The 20,599-nt window shown below is 41.9% G+C and overlaps 1 protein-coding gene across 1 annotated transcript in view; it reads right to left on the bottom strand.

Moving 5' to 3' along the window:
* Positions 1–20,599, bottom strand: part of PSD3 (pleckstrin and Sec7 domain containing 3) — a 487,816-nt gene that overhangs the window by 393,472 nt on the left and 73,745 nt on the right. Inside the window, exon 6 of the mRNA XM_036228767.1 lies at positions 13,400–14,292. Within this exon, the coding sequence (XP_036084660.1) occupies positions 13,400–14,170 (771 nt within the window). The 5' untranslated portion in view covers positions 14,171–14,292. The remainder of the gene's footprint in view (positions 1–13,399; positions 14,293–20,599) is intronic.

The following is a 20,599-nucleotide window of genomic DNA, read 5'->3' as shown; positions in this document are numbered from 1 at the left end:
TTTACAATAGTTCTAGTGAATGCCATTCATTTTTATCTGCAGTTTCAAAGAATTACTCAGGGAGCTTTTCAATTTAATACGAACTATAAATCTTATACATGTTGCGAGATCTATTGGCCTCTAAAAACTGACTGAAGCAGTTTCCACAAAGGCTTAACTGATTGAAATAACTTAAGAACAATGCTTTATTCTTCCTATGGGGGAAGGGAAAGGAAAGGTAACAGGAGAACTAGAAGAGGGGACAAGCTAAGCAACCAGTCAACCAGACTAAACACAAGTACTTGGTCAGAAGCCACGCTTCCGCAAAATTCAACAAATTAGGCATCCGTTATATGCAAGTCTGTGCAGACGTGGATCCCACCTTCTAGTAAAGGAGAACTCAAGTGTAAACAAAGGCTGATATTCTTCTTAAAAAAAAAAAAAAGTCACTGGAATGAACCAAACAAACTTGAATCCAAGACATCAAAACCAGAAAACCAATATATAGTTTATCAATAAATTTTTGTAAAATCCAACTTTTTAAAACTCTTTCCTTTACTTAGGCTAGGCAGATCTGGTGTTTTATTTGTAGGAGTTGGTCTAAAAACTCTTCAAACTGTTCTCGAAGGCAGGATAATTTAACACGAACTTGTGAATTTTCTTTTGATTTTTTTCAGCTTCCCTGACTTTAAGCCAAGCCCTTTGCTGTGTCTTGAGGAGGTTTATGTGTCAAGAGCACAAGGTCCTCAAGGTCTCAAGACATTTCCCTTCTGTTAGAAGACACCGAAAACACTATATAACAAGTGTCTGGGGAAAGGAAGGTGTGACCTGAACCTGGTAAAAAGTGAATCCTGGGGCCTACTCTGAGGCAGAGCTCTGGGAGGAAGTTTTAAGCAAGGGAGTGGCAGAAATTTAGGGAAAGGTGGCTGTGTTTATGAAATGAGTTACAAAACAGCCAGGATTTTACAAACTCCAATATTCCTGCCTCCCACTTTCTAACCTTGTCTTGGGACCCTGAGGTACACGACTTTACCCTTCCGACTACAGATCTCTTTTGCTCTCCTGAAGAATTCTAAGCTTCAGTAATTTTATTTTTCTCAAGGTCCCATCAGTTCTGAATTGTAGCCAATGATGAATTCATAGAGGATTTAGATATTGGGTAAATATAACACAGAATTTATGATTAAACAAAGAAAATAACTTTTGCCTTTATATTTGGAGATGGGGGAGGGTAAGAAAAAGTCACCTTAATTTAGACCTAGAGAAGAGAAAGAAGACCTCTGACCTCTCCTTCTCCATTCCTAACTTGTATACTTCTTAGGTGTTATTCCTCCAGAAGCACGTAAAGGGTCCAGACCCCAGGCCCTGGGGCACAGAATCAGTGTTGCTGTCAGACCTGAAAGCACACAGCCGAGGATGGGAGGCAGTTTGGCAAAGGTTAGAGTGGGTGGAGAACTGGAGATTAAAGGAGGAAGGTTTCCCAGTACCTGTAAACCCTGTACCAGGCATGGTTTCAAGGACTTTACCTATTAGAACTCACTTAACCCTTATTTTCTATCAAGTACGTACTCATCTAAGCTCTATTTTACATATAAGGAAACTGAACAACAGAAAGATTAAGAAACTTACTCAAGGCTTCCTAGCTAAGAAGGGGCAAGCCAAGACTCACACAGGGTCTGCTCTTCAACATGGTGCTATGCTGACCACGTGCTGAAGGAACAGATGAATTAGGAATTTATGGATGCTCTCATACCATGGAAATTTGACCTTTGGCTCAACTGCAGTGAGCAGAGAGTCTGAGAATATCTGAGACTAAATTTTTTGCTAGTCCAGTAGGATGGGAGTTTGGAGATAGATTTTGATGTGATTTTATTACAAATAATAAAATGTCTCTTTCTCTAAGCATGTTGATGGCTTTTGATACTTACTCTAGTTATAATTCATGAATAACTTATTTTGTTCTTTTTCCTGCTCTTAACAGAATATATATATATATATGTATATGTATATATATATGTATATTTCAATGACTGTTCTATCTGCAGCATAAGCTGGGCAAGTCTGCACAGGGAGGGAAATTAATGTTATAAATTCTTTGGCAGGTTTTCATGACTAAGATGCCTAAGAGGTCTTAATAATCATTTTGTCTTGGAGGGAAATAGAAAAGCCAATCTATACATTACTGTTGTGAACTTAACATATTGTTAGAATGTCACAAATATCTAAACCTCATTTTTGTTCAGGGGTCACAGTCTGCTTGCACCCACTCTGGATCACCTGCTTTGATTTGCTGTCCAAACATTAGAATTCTTCCTGTGCTACAAGATTGTAGTCCTTGCAGAAGGAGCCTCACTCAAAGAAACATTCCAAGCAGGACTTCCTATCCCCTCCCACCTTCCTGCACACTCTGACCAGGAAATAGCTTCAGATTCACTGACTTTGATCAAGCATACAGGACCCATTCCTGTATTTCTGCCACCTCTCGGCAAGGTGTTGCTAAGAGGGCTTATTTAGTTGCTGTCACTGCCTGCCACCCGGGAAAGTAAATCATCCAGCATGAGGAGAAATCTTCCAGGTCTAGTAGGATGCTACCAATCCATAATGCACAGACATGGGAGTCTAGGTCCAGATTTTCAAATTCTAGTCCGGATTTCAAATTCTCCAATGTTGCATTGAACGATGCACTTTTTTAGGAGGAAGGGTGTGAAATACGTGCTTCTTTTCATGATATTTTATTCTTTCCAATAAACATAGTTTACTTTTTAAAATTTATTTTTGATACTTTTGAATAAAAGGTACAGACTTACAAGCCAGAAATCTTAAATTTCGGTCTGGAAAACATTCACTCTATGTACATATGATCATGTAATTGTTATGTCCCTTTATAATGAACAATAAAATTCACACATGAACTAAAGAGAAACTCAAAACTCAAACCCTCTTTATATCCTATCAATCCATCAAATTTTCCTTCCTTCATTGACATGGCCCCTGAAGCTCCTCTCCATTAAGAATTTTCCCCTAACTAAAATGGAACAGAGATGGTGACTTTTCTCAAATTACGATATGTAGATAGTAATTTGCACAACATTCCTATTCAGCCATCTGTAGGCCTACACTGATTATTACACAACTAATAATTACACAAGTAGTAAACCTTTGTCCTTATTATGCTAATGTTTCTTGTATATGTATAAAAATGTCTCTTTGCATGTACCTTTTTCTGCCTCAGACTTAAAGCTCAGGAAAAGATTCTTCCATCTATTTTGTGATTTACAAAGGGCCTACAGAAACATTTAATTAATTCTTTTAATAATGCTTAAGGTAACTTACAGGTAGTCAATAGCATAATGCCTGCAATTACTTTTAATTGGATTTATGTAATGCTTTTTTTCAAAGAGTTCAGAGGCTGCAAACAAGACAACCAACAAATGAACAAAAAGCAGGCAGTCATAAGCGTTCAGAAACAGCATAAAAGGTGGTAAAAGGGCTGTCTGCAGAGAACTATAAGAAAAAGTTCACTTACTAAGACAGATTGAGGATGAGAGAAAATAATTTTACCACTAGCTCTCTAAAACGGCATGAGAAACAGGAATAATTTTATTTAGTTGAAAACGTTTATTTTATAGGTTGTTTAGAGCATGGTGTAAAGCTGGTTCTATTGGAGGGACATTACTCACAAAGCTTATTCACAAAGTAGATCTGGAAAACTAGGTCGAACAAGCTCAGCCAAAGAGAAATATTACTATAATGCCTTGGCCGCAGGCCCACCCAAGAACTTCTTAAACATTAGTCTAAGCCACGGGAGAAATACGTTTTCATAAAACACCATTATTTATGACCCTAAATATAGCTTCACGTTTTATTCTACATTGGATCGACTCCAGCAGTGCCAGCCTCTTGCTTGACAAGCAACCAGTTTGGACGGCCTCACAGTCTAACGCCTTATGAATGCGAGATGGAGGGACTGGAGGACGCGAGGAATGAACTGAAGGAATTAGTGAAAGAGAAGATCGTTTGGAGCGATTTTGCCGTCGGTAATCTAGAAGGTAAGAAATATTTATGGAGCACCTGTTATGTGTAATGTATTTTGTAACGAGTAGGAAAGTTTTTCTGTTTAAATCCTAAACATATATGCTGTAGTAAACTTTTCTCGGTCGTTAATATTGAAAGGATCTGTTCTAGACTGCTTGTTCATCTGGGAAAATCTCAAATCCTTGAGTAACTGCAGTTTTCTCCCCACTTTGCCTGTCTTAATCCTTCATGAAGTTATTACACCTCTACAGTTCGGAACTAAAGGACACTGGGGAAAAATTAGAGCTCCCTGTGTCCAGGGGGATTTACACTATGTGCCTCAAGGGTTCTTTGACAAGAATAGGAAGTAGGAGGCAGCAATATTAAATCCTGTAATCTGCAGAATAACTGTAGGAAAGTCACTTCATTAAGGCAGCCATCCTTCTCTTAATTTCTGTTTCTTTCATGCTTAAAACTCTCTAAAGGCTCCATATTGTACATAAATAAAATTCACGCTGAGGTCCTATGTGACCTGGTCCTGACTTTTCCAGTAACTTATGCTCACTAACACTTCTGCAGGTATGTGGGACTCTTATGCTAACTCCTACCTAGAGCCTTCCCCTCCCTGATCTTCCCATGGTTGGCTCTGGCTCCTGCCTGTCGTTCAAGTCTCAGCTCAGAGTCACCTCCTCCATGAGACCCTCTCTCATCACACAAACTAAAACTATTCGTTCTAGCACCCCTCGCTCTATCATTCCCTTCTGTTTTATTTTCTTCAAGCACTTGTCTCAATCTGAAGCTCAACATCCGCGTCTTGTTTACTCATTTGTCATTTCATGCTACCACCAGAATATAGGAGCAAGGACTTAGTCCTGGTCCCTGCTGTATCCCCGGTACCTAGAGCAGTGCCTGCCAGACAGTCAGAAACATTGACTGAATGAATAAATCCAGAAGTTATTTGGTAAGCAACTTTCTTCATCCACTGAGTGACCATAGTCATAGAAAGCAAAAGCATCATCTGAACACATAAAATTAGAAGAAAAAAATAATCCATAGTAAAACTCATGAGATTTTTCTGCTGATCCACTCGACTTCTCACATAGAGCCTTTTTACTTTTACTTTACATAATTAATAAACTTGCCTTACAATTTAAACAATTTTGTTTCCTGACCTGTGGTGGATTAAAAGAAATATATTAGAAGTAGGCAAACTAATAGCAACAAGAAAGGAGAGGCCAGCATGCAAGAAACTAAATATTACTAAAAAACAAAAAGAACTCAGAGCGGAGTATTTGGGAGTGTGAAGTATAAAAGCAAAGATCTAAAGTTACCAGCAAGCAATACTGCTATTATAGTGATGACTTCAATTATCAAGAAAATTAAATTATGTTGTATATATACCTAAGGAAACAGAGAAATAATAAATATTAAGGAATCCTTAGAAATGATTTTATCCAAAATGTTATTTTCTTATTATTATTTTCAAGGGCAAACAAAATTCAGGTTTTTTTAAGAGAACTAATTTCTATGGAATATGTTAAAGGAATTCCCTCACTCTCTCTCCTTCCCTTGTCAAAATCAGAACTGTGTAGCTAGCCATGTCTCTTGAAGTTTGGGCAGCTAGAAAGCACATGGCTAACTTTAACTTTTAAATATACCAGCTCCGTAGGCCTTTACGGTATTTATGGATTCTTGTCCTAATCTTGACCTGATCTTTTCTTTATCCTTACTCCTCTTTATATTTTCCTTGAACTGATTCTTTGTTGCTAGTGTAGTAACCTTCATCATTATTTTAATTTATCATGTGTGCTATAGTTGTGAGGTGCTTGAAATCCTTTATGGGAAAAGGCTGAGTGTATATAAACTCTTGAAATCTCTCTGCTTATGCCATGGAATAAATAGGGTGATATTTTAATTGTTACTTCATCATACAATCAGATTGAGCACCCAAGGAAGAGTAATCATGCTCCTTGCAGGTAAAATGGAATTTTCAAATGATAAACGATAATTATAAGTGCTTGACTAATGTTCTGGAAAATTTTTAGCTCGTAATCTAGACCTGGTAATTGAAAAGTTAATGTAAAATCACACATCCTGAAAATTGAAAGTTAAATTCCAAAAAGTTAGAATTGACTAAATATAATCACAGGAAATATGCGCAACACAAAGGGCAGCCAAGAAAGGGTCACAGCTGCTGATTACTTTAGAACGAAGGAAAGTGAACTTCCTAAAAATGCAGCCCCACGACAGCCCGCGGTGTAGTTGTACGGAGCCATCGTTCTTTCTTTTGCTTGTGTTTTGATTTTCATTGAGGTGGCTCAGTTCGAGGAATCAGTATAACCAAGTCCGAGGAATGTGGCTTATATTCTCTTTTTGTTGTTGTTGTTGTTGTTGTTGTTCTGAATCCTCGAATACTGGGTCAGGAGCCCCAGTGAGCCGCTTATCAAGTTGAAGAGATCACATGCAGAATCCAAGATGGCAATCTGCTAACTATAGAACCCCACTTTTACTGAAGGACTTATGTTTGTGTAAATCTTGTAGCACTTATAGTCTCTAAAAATCAACAACAACAAAAAATCCCTTGAAAGAGAAAATTTACCGTATCATAACCAGTAGTGGATTCTGGAAGCAAATTTATTTATAAGCCACGTAGGCAATAATTTGATTCTGATATTACTTAGTGCAGGGATGCTTTTTAAAAAATATCCCCAAAGTCTATAAAAATTAGCTTCCCTAAAATCTGAAAGGGTTTAGAAAGGACATTTAAACAAGGCGTCTTATAATTCTAGTTGATAACTCTCTGAAAGTATTTTTGGTCTTTATTGGGTTGGTTGTCCATACTTGCTCCCCTCCTCTTCGCGTCCCTTCAGTTTCTAGAAACTGTCCCTTTCCAGGATTTACATGGTTATAACTAACTCTGGACTCTGAGCAGACCTGATAGTACCATGTGAGCTGCACAGCCCTACCCCTGCCACAGTAGATTGGGTAGACACACAACCTGCACTGGACCAAGGAGCCTCTTCCCAGGGGATTGGGAAGCAAGCCTGAAGGATTCCAGTCTTAGTCTGGATTGTCTTTAAAGAGAGGAGATGTAAATTTGAGAATTATGTCTCCCTGTGGAATAGGGAGTGAAGAAAGCAGATGTGCAGAAAGGGGGAAAAAAAAAAAAGATGATTCAGGGAGGAGTGCAGAGAAGGGTGGAGGGCAGTGGAGAGAAGAGATGAAAAGAGAGACCTGAATGCTCTGGAGCCCTCATTTCAGTCGGTCCTGAGGCCCGTCCACATCTCTGCCCCCGAGTTCTACAAGGTCCTACCCTCACACGCATGTGTTCTCCTTCTAATGAATCCCCCTCCTTTGGGCTTAAGTAGCCTTGGGGGTTTCCATTATACACGATCAAGATTCCTAACTAAATCTGCAAGTGATAGAAGACTTTTGTTCAAGGGCACAAAACTTCAAAGTTAAACAGAGGCAACCTGTTGGAACTGATTAAAAATAGCTGAGTAAGGACAAGTCTCTTCAGTATTCTAGATCTTAAATCCTGTGTAGAATTGGTTTTCAATATTCTCTTTGCTGAATAATTTATTCATGTGACTAAAGATACAGAGCAACTCCTTTTAGCAAATTTATTTCTTTGTAATATGGGAGAATAACGAAACACAACTTCCTTTTGCATAGTTATTTTAAAAAACTCAATTTATTCTTTTTGTCCAAATCTCTCAGACAAAACTTAATATTTGACTATGCTACCAATATTTTATAAATTAGAAAATTGGGTATATGTTGACATAAAAAGTTTAAAAATGTATTTTAGTTCCAATTTATCCTCTGGATATTGGAGAGACATCTAATTTTATGAATAAAGGAGTTTTCCAACGGTAATGATCTCTAAATACAATCGACTTTTAGAGATTTGTCATCAAAAGCTGTAATTTCAATTGAGTTTTCACAAATACAGGCACAAATAAAGTAGCAGGAATTTAGAATCATGGGGCTAGAAGGAAGGAAACCACAGTCTATTCTTTTCACATTGCAGCTAAGGAATTAAGATCCAGAATGAGGAGACTTGTCCTTACTTAGCTAACTTGAATCAAAGAAAGGGCTGGAGGCCTATGTCCCGGCTCCTACGATGATTGCTTTTCTACATGGCACAGAGACACACAACTCCGAAGCGGTCCATGTGCTCTCTGCCCTCTTCCAATCGAGACGCTGAGGTGCATGTAGTTCCATGAGGGTAGCACCTGTACAATGATCCACAGGACTTCTGTGTGTGAAGGTCCAGGGAAAAGGTAAGGAGAGGAAAAGAGTTGGGAGAATGTTGTCATGGGAACCCCAAAGCAAATTACCAGACGTGAAAGAATTGAAGCCCATTCTATTATCTCAGGATTTATTTACTCAAGTAATAAATCAAGACATCTGAGTCAAAGCCAATGAAGTGTAAAACAGACTAAAGAAAAGCTTTTCAATTTAATCGATACTATCTTCTAAACACCAAGATCTTTTAAAAGGGACATCACTGCACATTTATCTATATCACTGTTAAAATTACTATACGGCATCTTTATAAGCTCTCTCTTTGTTCTAGTTGTAAATTCTAAGTTGCTCACCAAGAAGGGTTAATATAAAAACAGAATGATCTAGAATACTATGTTATGAGCAGAACAGTTTCTAAACTTATGGCAGGCCGGAAAATTCAAACAGCTTTGGGTAAGTAAACATGTTTACCCCAAATGAGATAAATGATCTTTTCCTGGGGGTTATATCTACCTGGGGGTCAGTCTTCAACTCCAGAAGGGAATTGCATTCAAATAAAATCTGTCAGAGAAGGAAATATCAATTATTAGACGACAGTGAGCTTGCAATTCTGGCCCTAAAATTCTGTGATAGGGATCTATGTTGTTGCTCGAGGAAGGCACCGACTCTTTCATATCCCTGAATGTTAATCACCTTTTCAAAGGTTCACTCATTCATTTATACAACTAATCGTTACGTGCCTGCTATGTGCCAGGCATAGTGCTATTCACGTATATAACCATCCTAGTTCCTCACCGAAATCCTACATCTCCTTGAGAGAAGCAAGCTCATTGTGTGTAGCTTCCCTTTGATGAAGTCATTTGACAGAATACTTAATCTTTAGAGTCAAGCTGAGGCAGATGAAATTAAGTTATTTTTAACACTTTTATTTCATTAAACAGTTTCATTCCCATTCTGAGTTCATACCCATCGGAATATCAGAACTGGAAAGACCTCAGAGACCAAACGAGACAGCCCAGCTTTGCTCAGGGAGTCGTCAGGGATCGCTTAGCTAGTTAGTTGGCAGAAACAGCTTCATTTTTATCTCTTAAATCTCAGTGCCGGTGACCTTTTCTCTAAATAAAAATTTTCTATGAACAATTTAACGTACTTTACAGACATATTTCAGATGTTGGTTTTATTCTAAGACAAAGCCATCCAAGACACAGAGTTAAAACTATTTTCTCTAGCCTGCTACACAGGACTTGTTTCTAAGAAAACTGACCTACACTGATTTCCATTCACTACCTGCAGGAATAATGTACCCATCTCTCTTCCACACAAGCCTCCCACTGACTCCTCGTTTGTCTTGTCTGTCTTGTTCATTCTCACCCTCTCTTCTAAACCCTGAACACTCCTAGATTCTGGTGATGAAAACTCAAAAGGTTGATTGTTTTTTCAGGTGAGAAAAGAAGAGAAAAGGTAAGATTAAAATAGAGAAGTAACATTTCTGGGAAATTTAAAGCTACAGGTAGAAATTTGGTGGGTTTGGCAAAAATGGCATTTGGGGAGGAACTTTTTAAATATATTCACTGCTAATTTCCAAACGTCATTCCCAATCGGTATCGAAGTCATTGTTATTTCAAAATATAAAATATATAAGATACAAAGATCAAGTAAAAATAATAGAAATTTCCCAAAATGACTGTCAAGAAAGCTTTTCTCCTCTCCTTTGAGTTGTGTCTGATTTCAAAGTATAAAATGTGTAAGATACAAAGACCGAGTAAAATAAAATTAGAAATTTCCCAAAATGATTATAAAAAAAGCTTTTTTCTTCTCTTTTGAGTTGTGTCTGTTTTCTATGTCTTCATAAGGGTTTTGTATCTTTAGCCCCAAACTCAAGTCATGCATTGACAGTTCCTCAGGTTCCCACAGAGAGGCAGCAGAACGTGGGGTCCAGGAAACTGTTAGGGCATGGTCTGGCCCCAGACCATGGAACGCTTTCTGATTCACACTGACGGACTCACCATAGGAGTGGTAAAGCCCTTGGCTGGCATTGCTGGGAGCTGGAGCCCCATGTCTTCTAAAGCTAGACCTTCAGTGCTTCTAGAAAGTAGTGCCTGTTCACACATGGCCAGGTCATTAGATCAGCTACTTCTGAGGGTCCTTCTCTGGCCCACTCCACCAGACAAAGTGGGAGTGATATAATGATCACCAGGTCCCAGGAAATGGTGGATTGCCTTCCCAGGAAATCTCACCCTCTCAGAAGACGGTGAGAGAAGGCTGAAAGAACTCTGGCCTCAGAGTGGACAACTTTAGCTTTGCCCTGTGCTGCTGTGTCCTAGTCTTGGGTCTCAGCAAGTTGCTGACCATCCTTAAGCATCTGTCCCTCCTTCGGTGAAGTGGGGATGATTTTGATGTACATCTTAACAGAGTTTTGAGGTTCGAATAAGAGGAAATAGTGCACTGAACCCTCTGTAGGTCATAGAGTGTAACGGTTGTTTTCACTAAAGCCAGTCATAGCCTAAATAAAGAACCAAGTGATTTGATTTGTAACGATCACTCCTTATGATACTTAGAAAAATGTAAGTGAACAATTTTCACTAGGGAGCCCATTTGTTTGAATAGTGAGAGAATAAATTTAGCCACATGGAGTATTATGAAGAAGAGAGTTTACATTTAAGATCCAGCTTTTTATGCTAGGAAAGTATCAATCCTATGATACACTGGTAGGAAAAGATTTTGCTTCCATATAACCAACATTTCACTTTAATAAATATAATTGATCACACTTTTCCTAAGTGGACGTATCATGTGAAAATTTCCACTACAGGTAATCAAGGGCCTCATCATTCATAATTGGCAAGAAGACATTTTAAATCAGCCATCTGCCACTTTGCTATGACTCATAAAGCTAAATTTCAAAACATGAGAGGATTGAGTAATTCTCTTAAACTAATCTATCAAATCTAGAGGACACCTTCATCTGCTCAGGGCTGGGGAGAAGGAAAAACTATCTCTGCTGACTTTGCTACTTTCTCTAACACCCAAGACCAGACAGTGGTCATCTGGTTAGTAATAGGCGTGAGGTATTTAAAGACCTTGTGGTTCTGAAGGTGCTAATCTCCCAACTCCTCTCCTTCCCATGACTGAGAATCACAGCAAGGTTAAGGACGTGTTTTTAAAGCCCTGCTTCCTCACCAGACCCACCCTACATTGACATCTCTAACTCTAAGGCTTTCTTGGTCCTACCTATTATCCCATTGGTTTTTTAAAATTTTTTCCTCCTCTTTTCTCCCTTAACAAAGGGCTAGGAGGGCTCCTTTCACTGGCCCAACACTTTATCTCCATAGCAAATCTCCATAGCAACTGTGAGGCAGGTTTTCCAGAGGAGAAAGCTGAGAGCTCTGGTGGATTGCTTAAGGTTAGGACTCGAACCTCGGGTTTCTAAGTTTTTAGCAAGGAATCTTACAATCCTTGCTTTAGATGGGACAGACGTCTGGGGGCCTGTTAGGCTCATTAAGCAGATGTCTGGGGGCAGACAAGGTGAAAATCTACCCACTTGGACCAACTCCCAAAGCTCCTTCCCCTGGAGAAGAGGCAACAGCTCTGAGGCTTTGCCTTATACTTGGAAGGCGGGAGGGGAGAATAGGGCAAGATGGAGTTTTCAGGTTATCAAAACAGCATTAAAGCACACAAACAACTACTGTGTGACCCCACGGACAGAAACCGGTCTCTGACGCATGGGCATGTTATTCCTCCTAAATCCCTGTCGGAAATGAGTGATACAAGAACCGGGATGGAATGTAAACTGTTTCTTAAGGAGCAGGCGAGCATCTCTCTTCTTCTAAGAGCTCCCTTCCAAAGAGAACTGGGGCTCCTCCGTTTTCCCTGAGTCTGAACTGTGGTCATACAGTCTCACTGTTAGCAGGAGAAAGGGGGAGGAGGGGTGGTGTGCAGAAGCATGTAGGAGAGAGCCACAGCATCTAGGTGAAGCGGCATCGCTCCCAAGTCCAGGCAGGGCCTCTTTTCTGATGCTGTGAACTTCCTCTATTTCTCCTGTGACTGCTCTGAGAGTCCCCTCCGTGTCAACTTTCCACATACTCCAATAAGAGTCCTGCCTCCTCTGCCTCATCCCACCAACCCCAACACACACACTCTTCCTCGCCTTCACGCCATCACCTGGATGTGCGCAAATATGTACCAAGTATAGCAAGAGGTCCATGCTATTGAGAAAAGAAAAAGAAAATCATCCTTTTTTTTTTTCTTTTTTTTAAATCCATCTATTTTGCGAGAGGTATACCTGAGCTGGGTAGAGAAAGCAGGCGGGGCTCAGGTATCTGCATGATGAGGAGGTTGAGTCAGAGAATAAGATGCTAATGACAAAGAGTAGGCACAGCCACAACTGGAGGTCGAGCCCGAGCCCGTAAGAGCTGGAAGAGACCCTGGAGACCACGCAAGTGCTGCCCTTTCCCTTCCTCATGGAAAGGGGCGGAGAGGAGGCTGATGCCTAGGGCTACGCATCCCCTGAGAGGGGAGGGTGCGAAGCTGTGGCTGAGTTCCAAGACCATGCTCCATTTCTAGAAACCTCCCCAGGACTCCCTAAGCCTCCCCCAAGTCCCCAGTGTATTTTTCTGGAGAAAAGGTTTTGCTTCTGCCCTTGGCTTTTTCGAAGCAGGGGGAGGATTTTTGCTGAGTCACTTCTCAATTCCCTCATCTGAAATTGAGGATGTGAGCCTCTATGTCTTAGGGTGGTTATGAGGATAAATGGGACGTAAGAAAACACCTAGCATATTGGCCAGCACATCACCGGCTCAGTGAATGTGTGCACGCCTCCTTTGTCCTTCCCGCTGGTCTTCCCCCACGAAGTATGCACTTCTTTGCCCGACTCATCTTCTGTCTTTAGCAGAGTCTAGGGAAAGTTATTTGTTCCCTTTTTCTAAACGAAATGCTGCTAGTGGCTGGGAAGGTGGCATAGCGTACAAGAAAGAACCAGGCCCAGGAGGACTGTGGCCGGCAGTACCTCTGCTATCAAAGTGTAGCCCATCCAGAGTGGAGGGAAACCTAAGTATGAGGAACTGGGGACCCTCGTGGGCATCTCTGTCCCCACTCTCCAGTCTCTGTTCCAGTGGGAACAGCTGGGACCTGGTGGATTTAGCCACTCACACTTTCTTACCTTGAAAGGCAGAGCGGTAGGCGGGGCCGGGTAGCTCTTGCTGGTCTGAACAGGCGGACAGTATCTGTAGAGCCTTGCCCTCCTTGCCCGCATGGTGATACCTGTTCCCGCTTCGCAGTTCTTCAAAAGTACTTGGCAGGTAGCAGCACCTCTCCTCGGCATGGCCCTTTCACCCCTGTCAGCAGCAGCGTTGATCAGGGCGGCTTGAGAAACGGAGCATCCCAAAGCATTCCAAGACTGAGAATCCATGCCCCAAAGGTCCTGGGGGGCGGTAATAACTGGCCAGTGCTTCCAGCCCATGGACGGATTGCTGCTTCCATCGCTCATGACGACATCTGGGCTAGGAAGTGTGTTTGACAGGGGCTGGAGCTGACCGAGTCTCCTGGAGGCTGGGGCCAGGGAACGCCTGCAACGTGGGGATCGGCAGACGCCACCCCTCCTCACATCCAGATCCTGAGGTTTGTGGCCTCTCTCCTTCTCCTCCTTCAGAGAAGAGCAACGGAAAGCAGCTGGTTGCTTTGTCCCACGGCCCTCCTTCTGAAGCAGGCGCGAAGGGGGAGCAGCCAAGCCCTGTGTGTGCCTGAGGTCCTGGCCTGCCAAGAACCCTGTCCTGGGACTTGGGAAAATGTGTCCCCGCTCCGGGCCTCCTGGGGCTGCTGTCCAAGCTGCAGTGGCTGGAGACAGGGCGGGCAGAGCGTGAGCAGTGGGGGCCTGCAGCTGGATGAAGAGGAAGGAAGTTTTCATCTGCTGTTGCTCAGGCTGCTCAGCCATTTCCTCCAAGGGGGTAGGGCTGGTCCTTGCCAGGGTCTCTGTTCAGACCTCAGTGCCCAGGGATGCAAATGCCAGCAGCTGTGGCCAGATGTGACTCATGGTCCCATGGTTTCACTGACAACCTGAGGAAGCAAATGGTATACCTTTAGCACTCAAGGGCAGTCTGCAAAGAGCAGAGATTAGGGGATGTTGGCTGTAGGACTGGGTGCTGCACTCGCTTCACAGAATCACAAAAACAGACAGACTGGAGAAGAACAATCCAGGAGTGAGGGATGTGCGGGGGCAGTCAAGACTTGGCCTCTCACCTTGGTGTGTCAGATGGAATTCCATTTTCTTAACTGTCCCCCTCCACATATTTGTTTCGTTGTTTAATCCTAAACTCTGTATTAGCTACACCTGTTAGGTATCTGACCTGTGAAACGCTGTGTGATTTATAGAGGAAACCTCCAGTACACCTCAAAGTGTACTTTTAATCTACCTAATTTGTGCTGATAACATGCAATAGTTAACAACTTTAATGTTTAAATGAATTTCTACTTTAAATTCTGTGTTATTCAGGAGTCTCCCCAGGGGTTGTCCTACAGACCCACATCAAAATATTTGGCATCACACACACACACACACACACACACACACACAAAATTTTGAAAAAAGAGTTGAGGATGAAAAATAGAAAGTAAGGGGAAAAAGAAGAGGAAAATATGAAATAAGAAAAAAAAATCCAGGTAACGAATTAGGCAGGAGGTTTTGTCGTTGTTTGTTTTTAAAAATACTTTAGCCTTCTTAACTTGTGAGAACAATAGCAAGTCACCTGAAAATTCACGGAGTAATTCATATTCAGAGTGTTACTATAGGTGCATTATATCTCACAGTGGAAAAGAAGCTTTTGAGCCCTGCTTACCCTGCTCCTGGGGAGGGCAGAGGGCAGGGGGTGAGAAACCTTTTTTAAAAAATCAATTTGAACTTGACTGACTGAAAGGAAACCAGAAAATCATTCTCTGAGACAATCCGAGCACGTGGCCTGAAAGCTAGCTGCTCTGTGGCAGGGGAGCCTGCGCTTTCTTGCTTCCTCACACCTGGCCATTACCTCCCAGGAGCAGACCCTGGGAGTGATGGGGGACTCTGCTCTGGCTGACCACTGCTGGCCAGGGTGCACCCTAGGAAATTCCCAGGATGAGTGGTTGGGGTTCTCTGTTGGTATTCCTTTTCAAACATCTTTGGACAGATTTTCACCCAAGGTTGTGGAAGTCTTGCCCACATTTCCAGATGGGTGGCATCTCCTCAGAGATGTGTCCGGAGCTGTCTGGGCCAGGCACAGGCCGCTATAATCCCTTCATAACAAACACCAGAGAGAAATGCAGCAAAACAATATTATACCCAAGTCTTAGACTCATCCATTGAAATAATGATGGTTAGCTGATCACACTAATTTTCAACAGAAATCCTGTGTGAGTGATTTTGAGTCCTCTTTATGTAATTTCCCACTCTCCTATAAAATAACTTGCTTGAACATTGTAATCACTCAACTAATACTTGTTTGCTAACTGATTAATTATTAATAAGGCAAGGAGCTATTATATATTCATGCAGAACAGGGATATGGGTGAGAAGGAACTTCTTTATGTTTTAGTTTCTTAAAGTGCCGAGCCTTAAGCCAGGTGCTTTACATACCTGGTGTTATTCAAGGCACAATACAATCTTGTGAGGCAGTGGAGGAGTATGGGACCCAGGGAAGTGCAATAATTAATTGCCTGATGCCTTTTTACCAAAACTGCTCCAGTGTGGGAAGATTCACTTCAACTCCAACTTCCAAAAGAAACAGTGTATAAAAACAAAAACAAAACGATGGTGGCATGTTCGGTACATTTCTCTCTTCTAACTTTTTATTTGCAAGTCTACCACAGAGGTGATTACTGCCACATATTTAAGTCACGTGAGCCAGAGTAGAAAAATAAAGAAATGGTAGATGCCACTGGAGATTTGACGGGAGAGCTGACTTGGATGACACATGTAAGGCAACTCCTTAGGACACTTCTAAGTATTTGGGGCAATTTTAGAAGGCGGGGTTCTGTATGAAAAGTAGGGGCAAGTGCCAGAGGAACAAGGGTTTCTGGTGTAATATAAATGGCATAGCTCTGAGTCCATTGCGTGGCTGTGTGACCTCTAGCAAGTTACTTAACCTCTCTAATAATGTTTCCTCTTCTGTAAGATGAGGTGATAATGCCTACTTCATAGGGTTGTCGCCAGGATTAAATGGAAGTGTATGTAAAGGGCTATAATAGTATCTGGCACATAGAATCTTAACAAGGGGAGTGGGCGCTGTGGAGGGATACCAGAACATTCACTTCTCTCACTTGAACCTTGTGACAACCTTATGAAGTAGGTTGCATGAGCCCCCTCTTAGAAATGCAGAAAGAGAGATAGGGGAGGTGAGGTAACTTGCTTAAAGCAACACGGTTAGGGAGTAGTTGAGATTTTCATGCAGGTCTGACTCTTTCCACACCTCTCTATGCCTGGGGGACCTCGCCCACATGGCTTGGGCAGCCTGTCTGCACTTCTTATCTCCAAAGCCTGGATTCCCAGGAATGATCCACCCACCCCACATTTTACCCAGGGAGCTTTAATCTCTCTGACTAAGGTTGTTTCCCTAATGTTTTTAAGAGCTTAAATGATTCAAGATTGTACAAAATGGCACCTTCTCAGGATCAGTTGTCTGAGTTGAAGAAAAGTACTTCTCCCCAAAGTGTCAACTCCAGAGAACAAGCATTAGAGGAGCGTGTCCCAGGAAATTCCAGTGAATATTCTACTCAGAGTTTTAAGTCAAGGGAGGCACAGCCTGCCACTCAACACTCTGTCATTCTCTCAGAGGGTGGAGTCCGCAGCAGTCTGTTCCTGGCCGTTAAGTTGGGAGCCTTCTGGAGTCACTGTGCCCAGTATGGTAGTGATCTGTTGCATCTGATAGGAAGAGGAGAAGGCAGAAACTATAGCCCTATCTCACTCTAAAGACGTTTTTAGAAAATGTGTATTTGAGTTAAGAAAAGAATGAGAGACATGGCAGAGGTGGAGGCCGGGCATGGGACTGAGGGAGAACTTGGCAGAAATGACACCCGAATGGCTAGAGAGGCATGAAGAGATAAGAGAGGGTATGCCAAGAGGGCACAGATACGGGGCCTGAACTGAAGGATATGAAATAGGAGAGTCAGAGCAGCGCCAAGAATAAGCACTGAGCATTCCTATTGATACCATGACACATGAGGCTTCAAGATTTTCCAGGATATTCTGTCTACAGGTCAGGAATACACCTTCACAGTTGTAGCTTGGTTTCCTTCATTATTATAAGGAGATCTGCATAATAGTGAGCTTGATAATGGTGATGATGAGAGCTACTACACACCTGCCACTGCCATAAGCATTATGCATATATCACTTCTAATCCTCAGAATGAGGTGAATATTAGACTCGCTGTCTCAAAGACAGGGCCGCTGAAGTCCGCAGAATTTAAACTATTTCCCCAAAGCGACATAGCATTAAGGGGATGCAGATCCAGACCTTTCAGCCTCCAAAGTCACCATTCTTTCCATGATGCCCCACTGCTTCCTAACGCATATATTTAGGGGCCAACTTTATATTCTATTTTATGGACAAAGACTTGAGATTTGGAGAGGTAAACAAAAAGAAATTTGGGGATGGGGGAGGTAGAACAGGGTAAAAGGGTCAAATACAAAGTGATGTATTTGGTGGTAAATACAATGAAGTGTACAGATGACGTATTATAGAACCGTGCACTTGAAGCTTATATAATTTTATTAACTGATGTCACCTCGATAAATTTAATTTAAAAAAAGGAAACTTTTTTCACGTGCTCTTTAAGTACCAGGGGTCCACGGTCCTCTCAATTCCTCCGCCTCTTACTTTCTTCAAATTCACTCCCCTGTGGCCATTTTGCCTTTTCCCAAAAAGCAAGCCGAGCTCATTTCTTCAGGAGATGACACCATGTGATAATTGTGATAATTGTTTATGGAAGAACCAGATGGGAATGCTTGAAAAATATTCTAATTAGAAAGTCCTTAGTGTTTATCCTGTTTCTATTTTCTCCACTGCCTGCCACCCTGACACCATGCACACATGGGTGTATTTGAGAGAGTCTTCATATTTTAAGTTGGTATGTGCCTCCCTGGCATTTGATCACACAGGCTGACTGCTTTAGAAGTAAATGGAAAAAGTTCTTAAACAGACCGGAGCAGCAGCCACGAGGAATTCAAATGCTTTGTCCTGTGTCAAGCCCAGATGACTATCCTCTCACTCACAGTTTCTAGACCCTTTCCACTGTGGAAGTGCTGAGCAGTTAGAGGTGGGGACCCTTTCAGCCAGGTGGGGATTGGGTTTCACTTCCTAGAGTAGGTAGGGGGAGGTGGAGCCAGATGGGGTGGTTTGAGGTACAAGGAGTGAGGTTTGAGGTATTTGTGCTCTGCAGCCCAGGCCAGAGTCGGAGGCTGTACCTCCTTCTCTTAATCTCTAATTGCTGTAGATTGTTCCTCGGTGAAGCTATCCTCATAGTATTGTGAGTTTACTGGAAGCAGCTTTCAAAAAAGCTTGATCAGCTGAATGGGAATTATTTCTAAGTGCACATTTTATAAGTAATCAGAGACAATGGCCTCTTTCTATTGAAGTTAGTAATGGCTGCAATTTTATGTAGTGCTCTCATATACCAAGGATTTCCCATTTGCTATCCAATTTAGTCCTCAAGAGGCCATAAGGATGAAGACATTGAGACCCAGAGATGAAGGTCACTAACAAAGCCAGCACTCAGGTCCCCTTCATTAACTGCAAACACTGGGGCTCTGAAGTGCTGCTGCTCTATCCCGGTGGCCCTCAGTGCTGCCCCCGTCCTCATTCCCAGCCTCCCCCCTGGAGTCCTTTTAGTGCTCACCCCACCTCATTCGACCAATTCTACTAACTGCGGCTACACCAGTCTTCTAAGACCCCAAGTCTGTCACACTTATGACCCAGTGGTCACCAGTGTCTCCAACATAAAGGTCAACTTCACAGCCAGTGGTTTGACTTTCCTCCGCTGCTCCCCTGTCGGTCTCCCTCAAATAAGAGGTGCTCCCGGGCTCGCCGTGCAAAGCCTTCACTCAAACCCTTCTCCTCTCTGTCTTCCCCACCTACGCAAATGCTACTGCCTCCCGAACCCGGTCTAGATTACACCATCTCTCTGGCATCTTCGCCAGATACTCCAGCCATCAGTAACCCTCCCCTTTCTAGCACGTTCTTCCAATAACATTTATTCTGATGCCAATCACACATCGCTCCTTAAGGTGAAAGAAAGAGAAAAGATAGGAAAGAAAGAATGTTCAAAAAGCTTTAAAAATTTTCTTTTCCTTTTTTCTAACTCCAGATGCAGTCTCAAAAGCCATTCAAAATATTTTAATGTTGCAACTCTTTCCTCATAAGTAAAACATTTGACTCAGCTATCAACTCATATCAGAATTATTGGTAATTTTTTAATATATACCAGATGACAAAATTCACTTAAATACTATCAGTATATGACTAATTTAGCAGTAAGTTTGGAAAGTTATGTGTTTGATATATTGACCTCCATAATGAGGCACTGTTTAAGCAGATGTAAAAGAGGTGTTATCAGGTCTTAATAAAAATAATTATTAAACATATATTGATTGAGTACCCACTTTTTCTCCTGCAGTGGCATTATCCTCCAGGAATGGCCCCGAATCAAGTCTTTGAAGGACAAACACACTGATTCTCAGTTCTTCTTGGGGAGTTTGACCCCTTTGCTCTATTCTCTAATTCCCGCAAGAGCGGAATGACCCAGAAGTCAAGAACCAGTCACTTGGATCAGTGTTAAACACAAGTTCTATCCCAAAAAAGGCATGATGTGATCTTTTAAGCAACAGGAAGGGAGAGATCTAAAATCTTATAAGGTCAGATAATATTTGCGATCCTTACTTGTCCAAAATAAATTCCTGGGCTTCAACTATACTTCTTGACTGGTGCGGCAGGCTGAAGAATTCCCCCCCACTGGGAACAGGTCCAGGCTTTGGTTTGGAGAAGAGTGATGAAAAGGGAAGAGCCTTAGACCAGGTCGCATTACTGGCCCCACACCTCATCAGTAGCACTGACGTGAAAATTAAATCTCTGTATGTAAAATATGAAAATATCTGCCTTAACTCAGAATACTGCTGAATAATTACCATTACCATGTTAAGACTATAAAGGAGAATTTGAGTCCTGATGCTTTCTTTTAAGATAAGAAATCAACCGAACAACTGATGTGTCTAACATTAGTGGCACATGTGTCATTACCATGAAGCGACACAGGTTTACTCTGTTTGACAAATGCTGTCAAATATGTGTGTGCCAGGCACTGGGAGTCCTGTGCTCCATGGACTACAAGGTAAGTATGCA

This window comes from Rousettus aegyptiacus, unplaced genomic scaffold (assembly GCF_014176215.1).
Source record: "Rousettus aegyptiacus isolate mRouAeg1 unplaced genomic scaffold, mRouAeg1.p scaffold_m13_p_11, whole genome shotgun sequence".
Classification (NCBI taxonomy): Eukaryota; Metazoa; Chordata; class Mammalia; order Chiroptera; family Pteropodidae; genus Rousettus; species Rousettus aegyptiacus.
The sequence above is the reverse complement of the archived record's forward strand: the minus strand, read 5'-3'. Positions and strand labels throughout refer to the sequence as shown.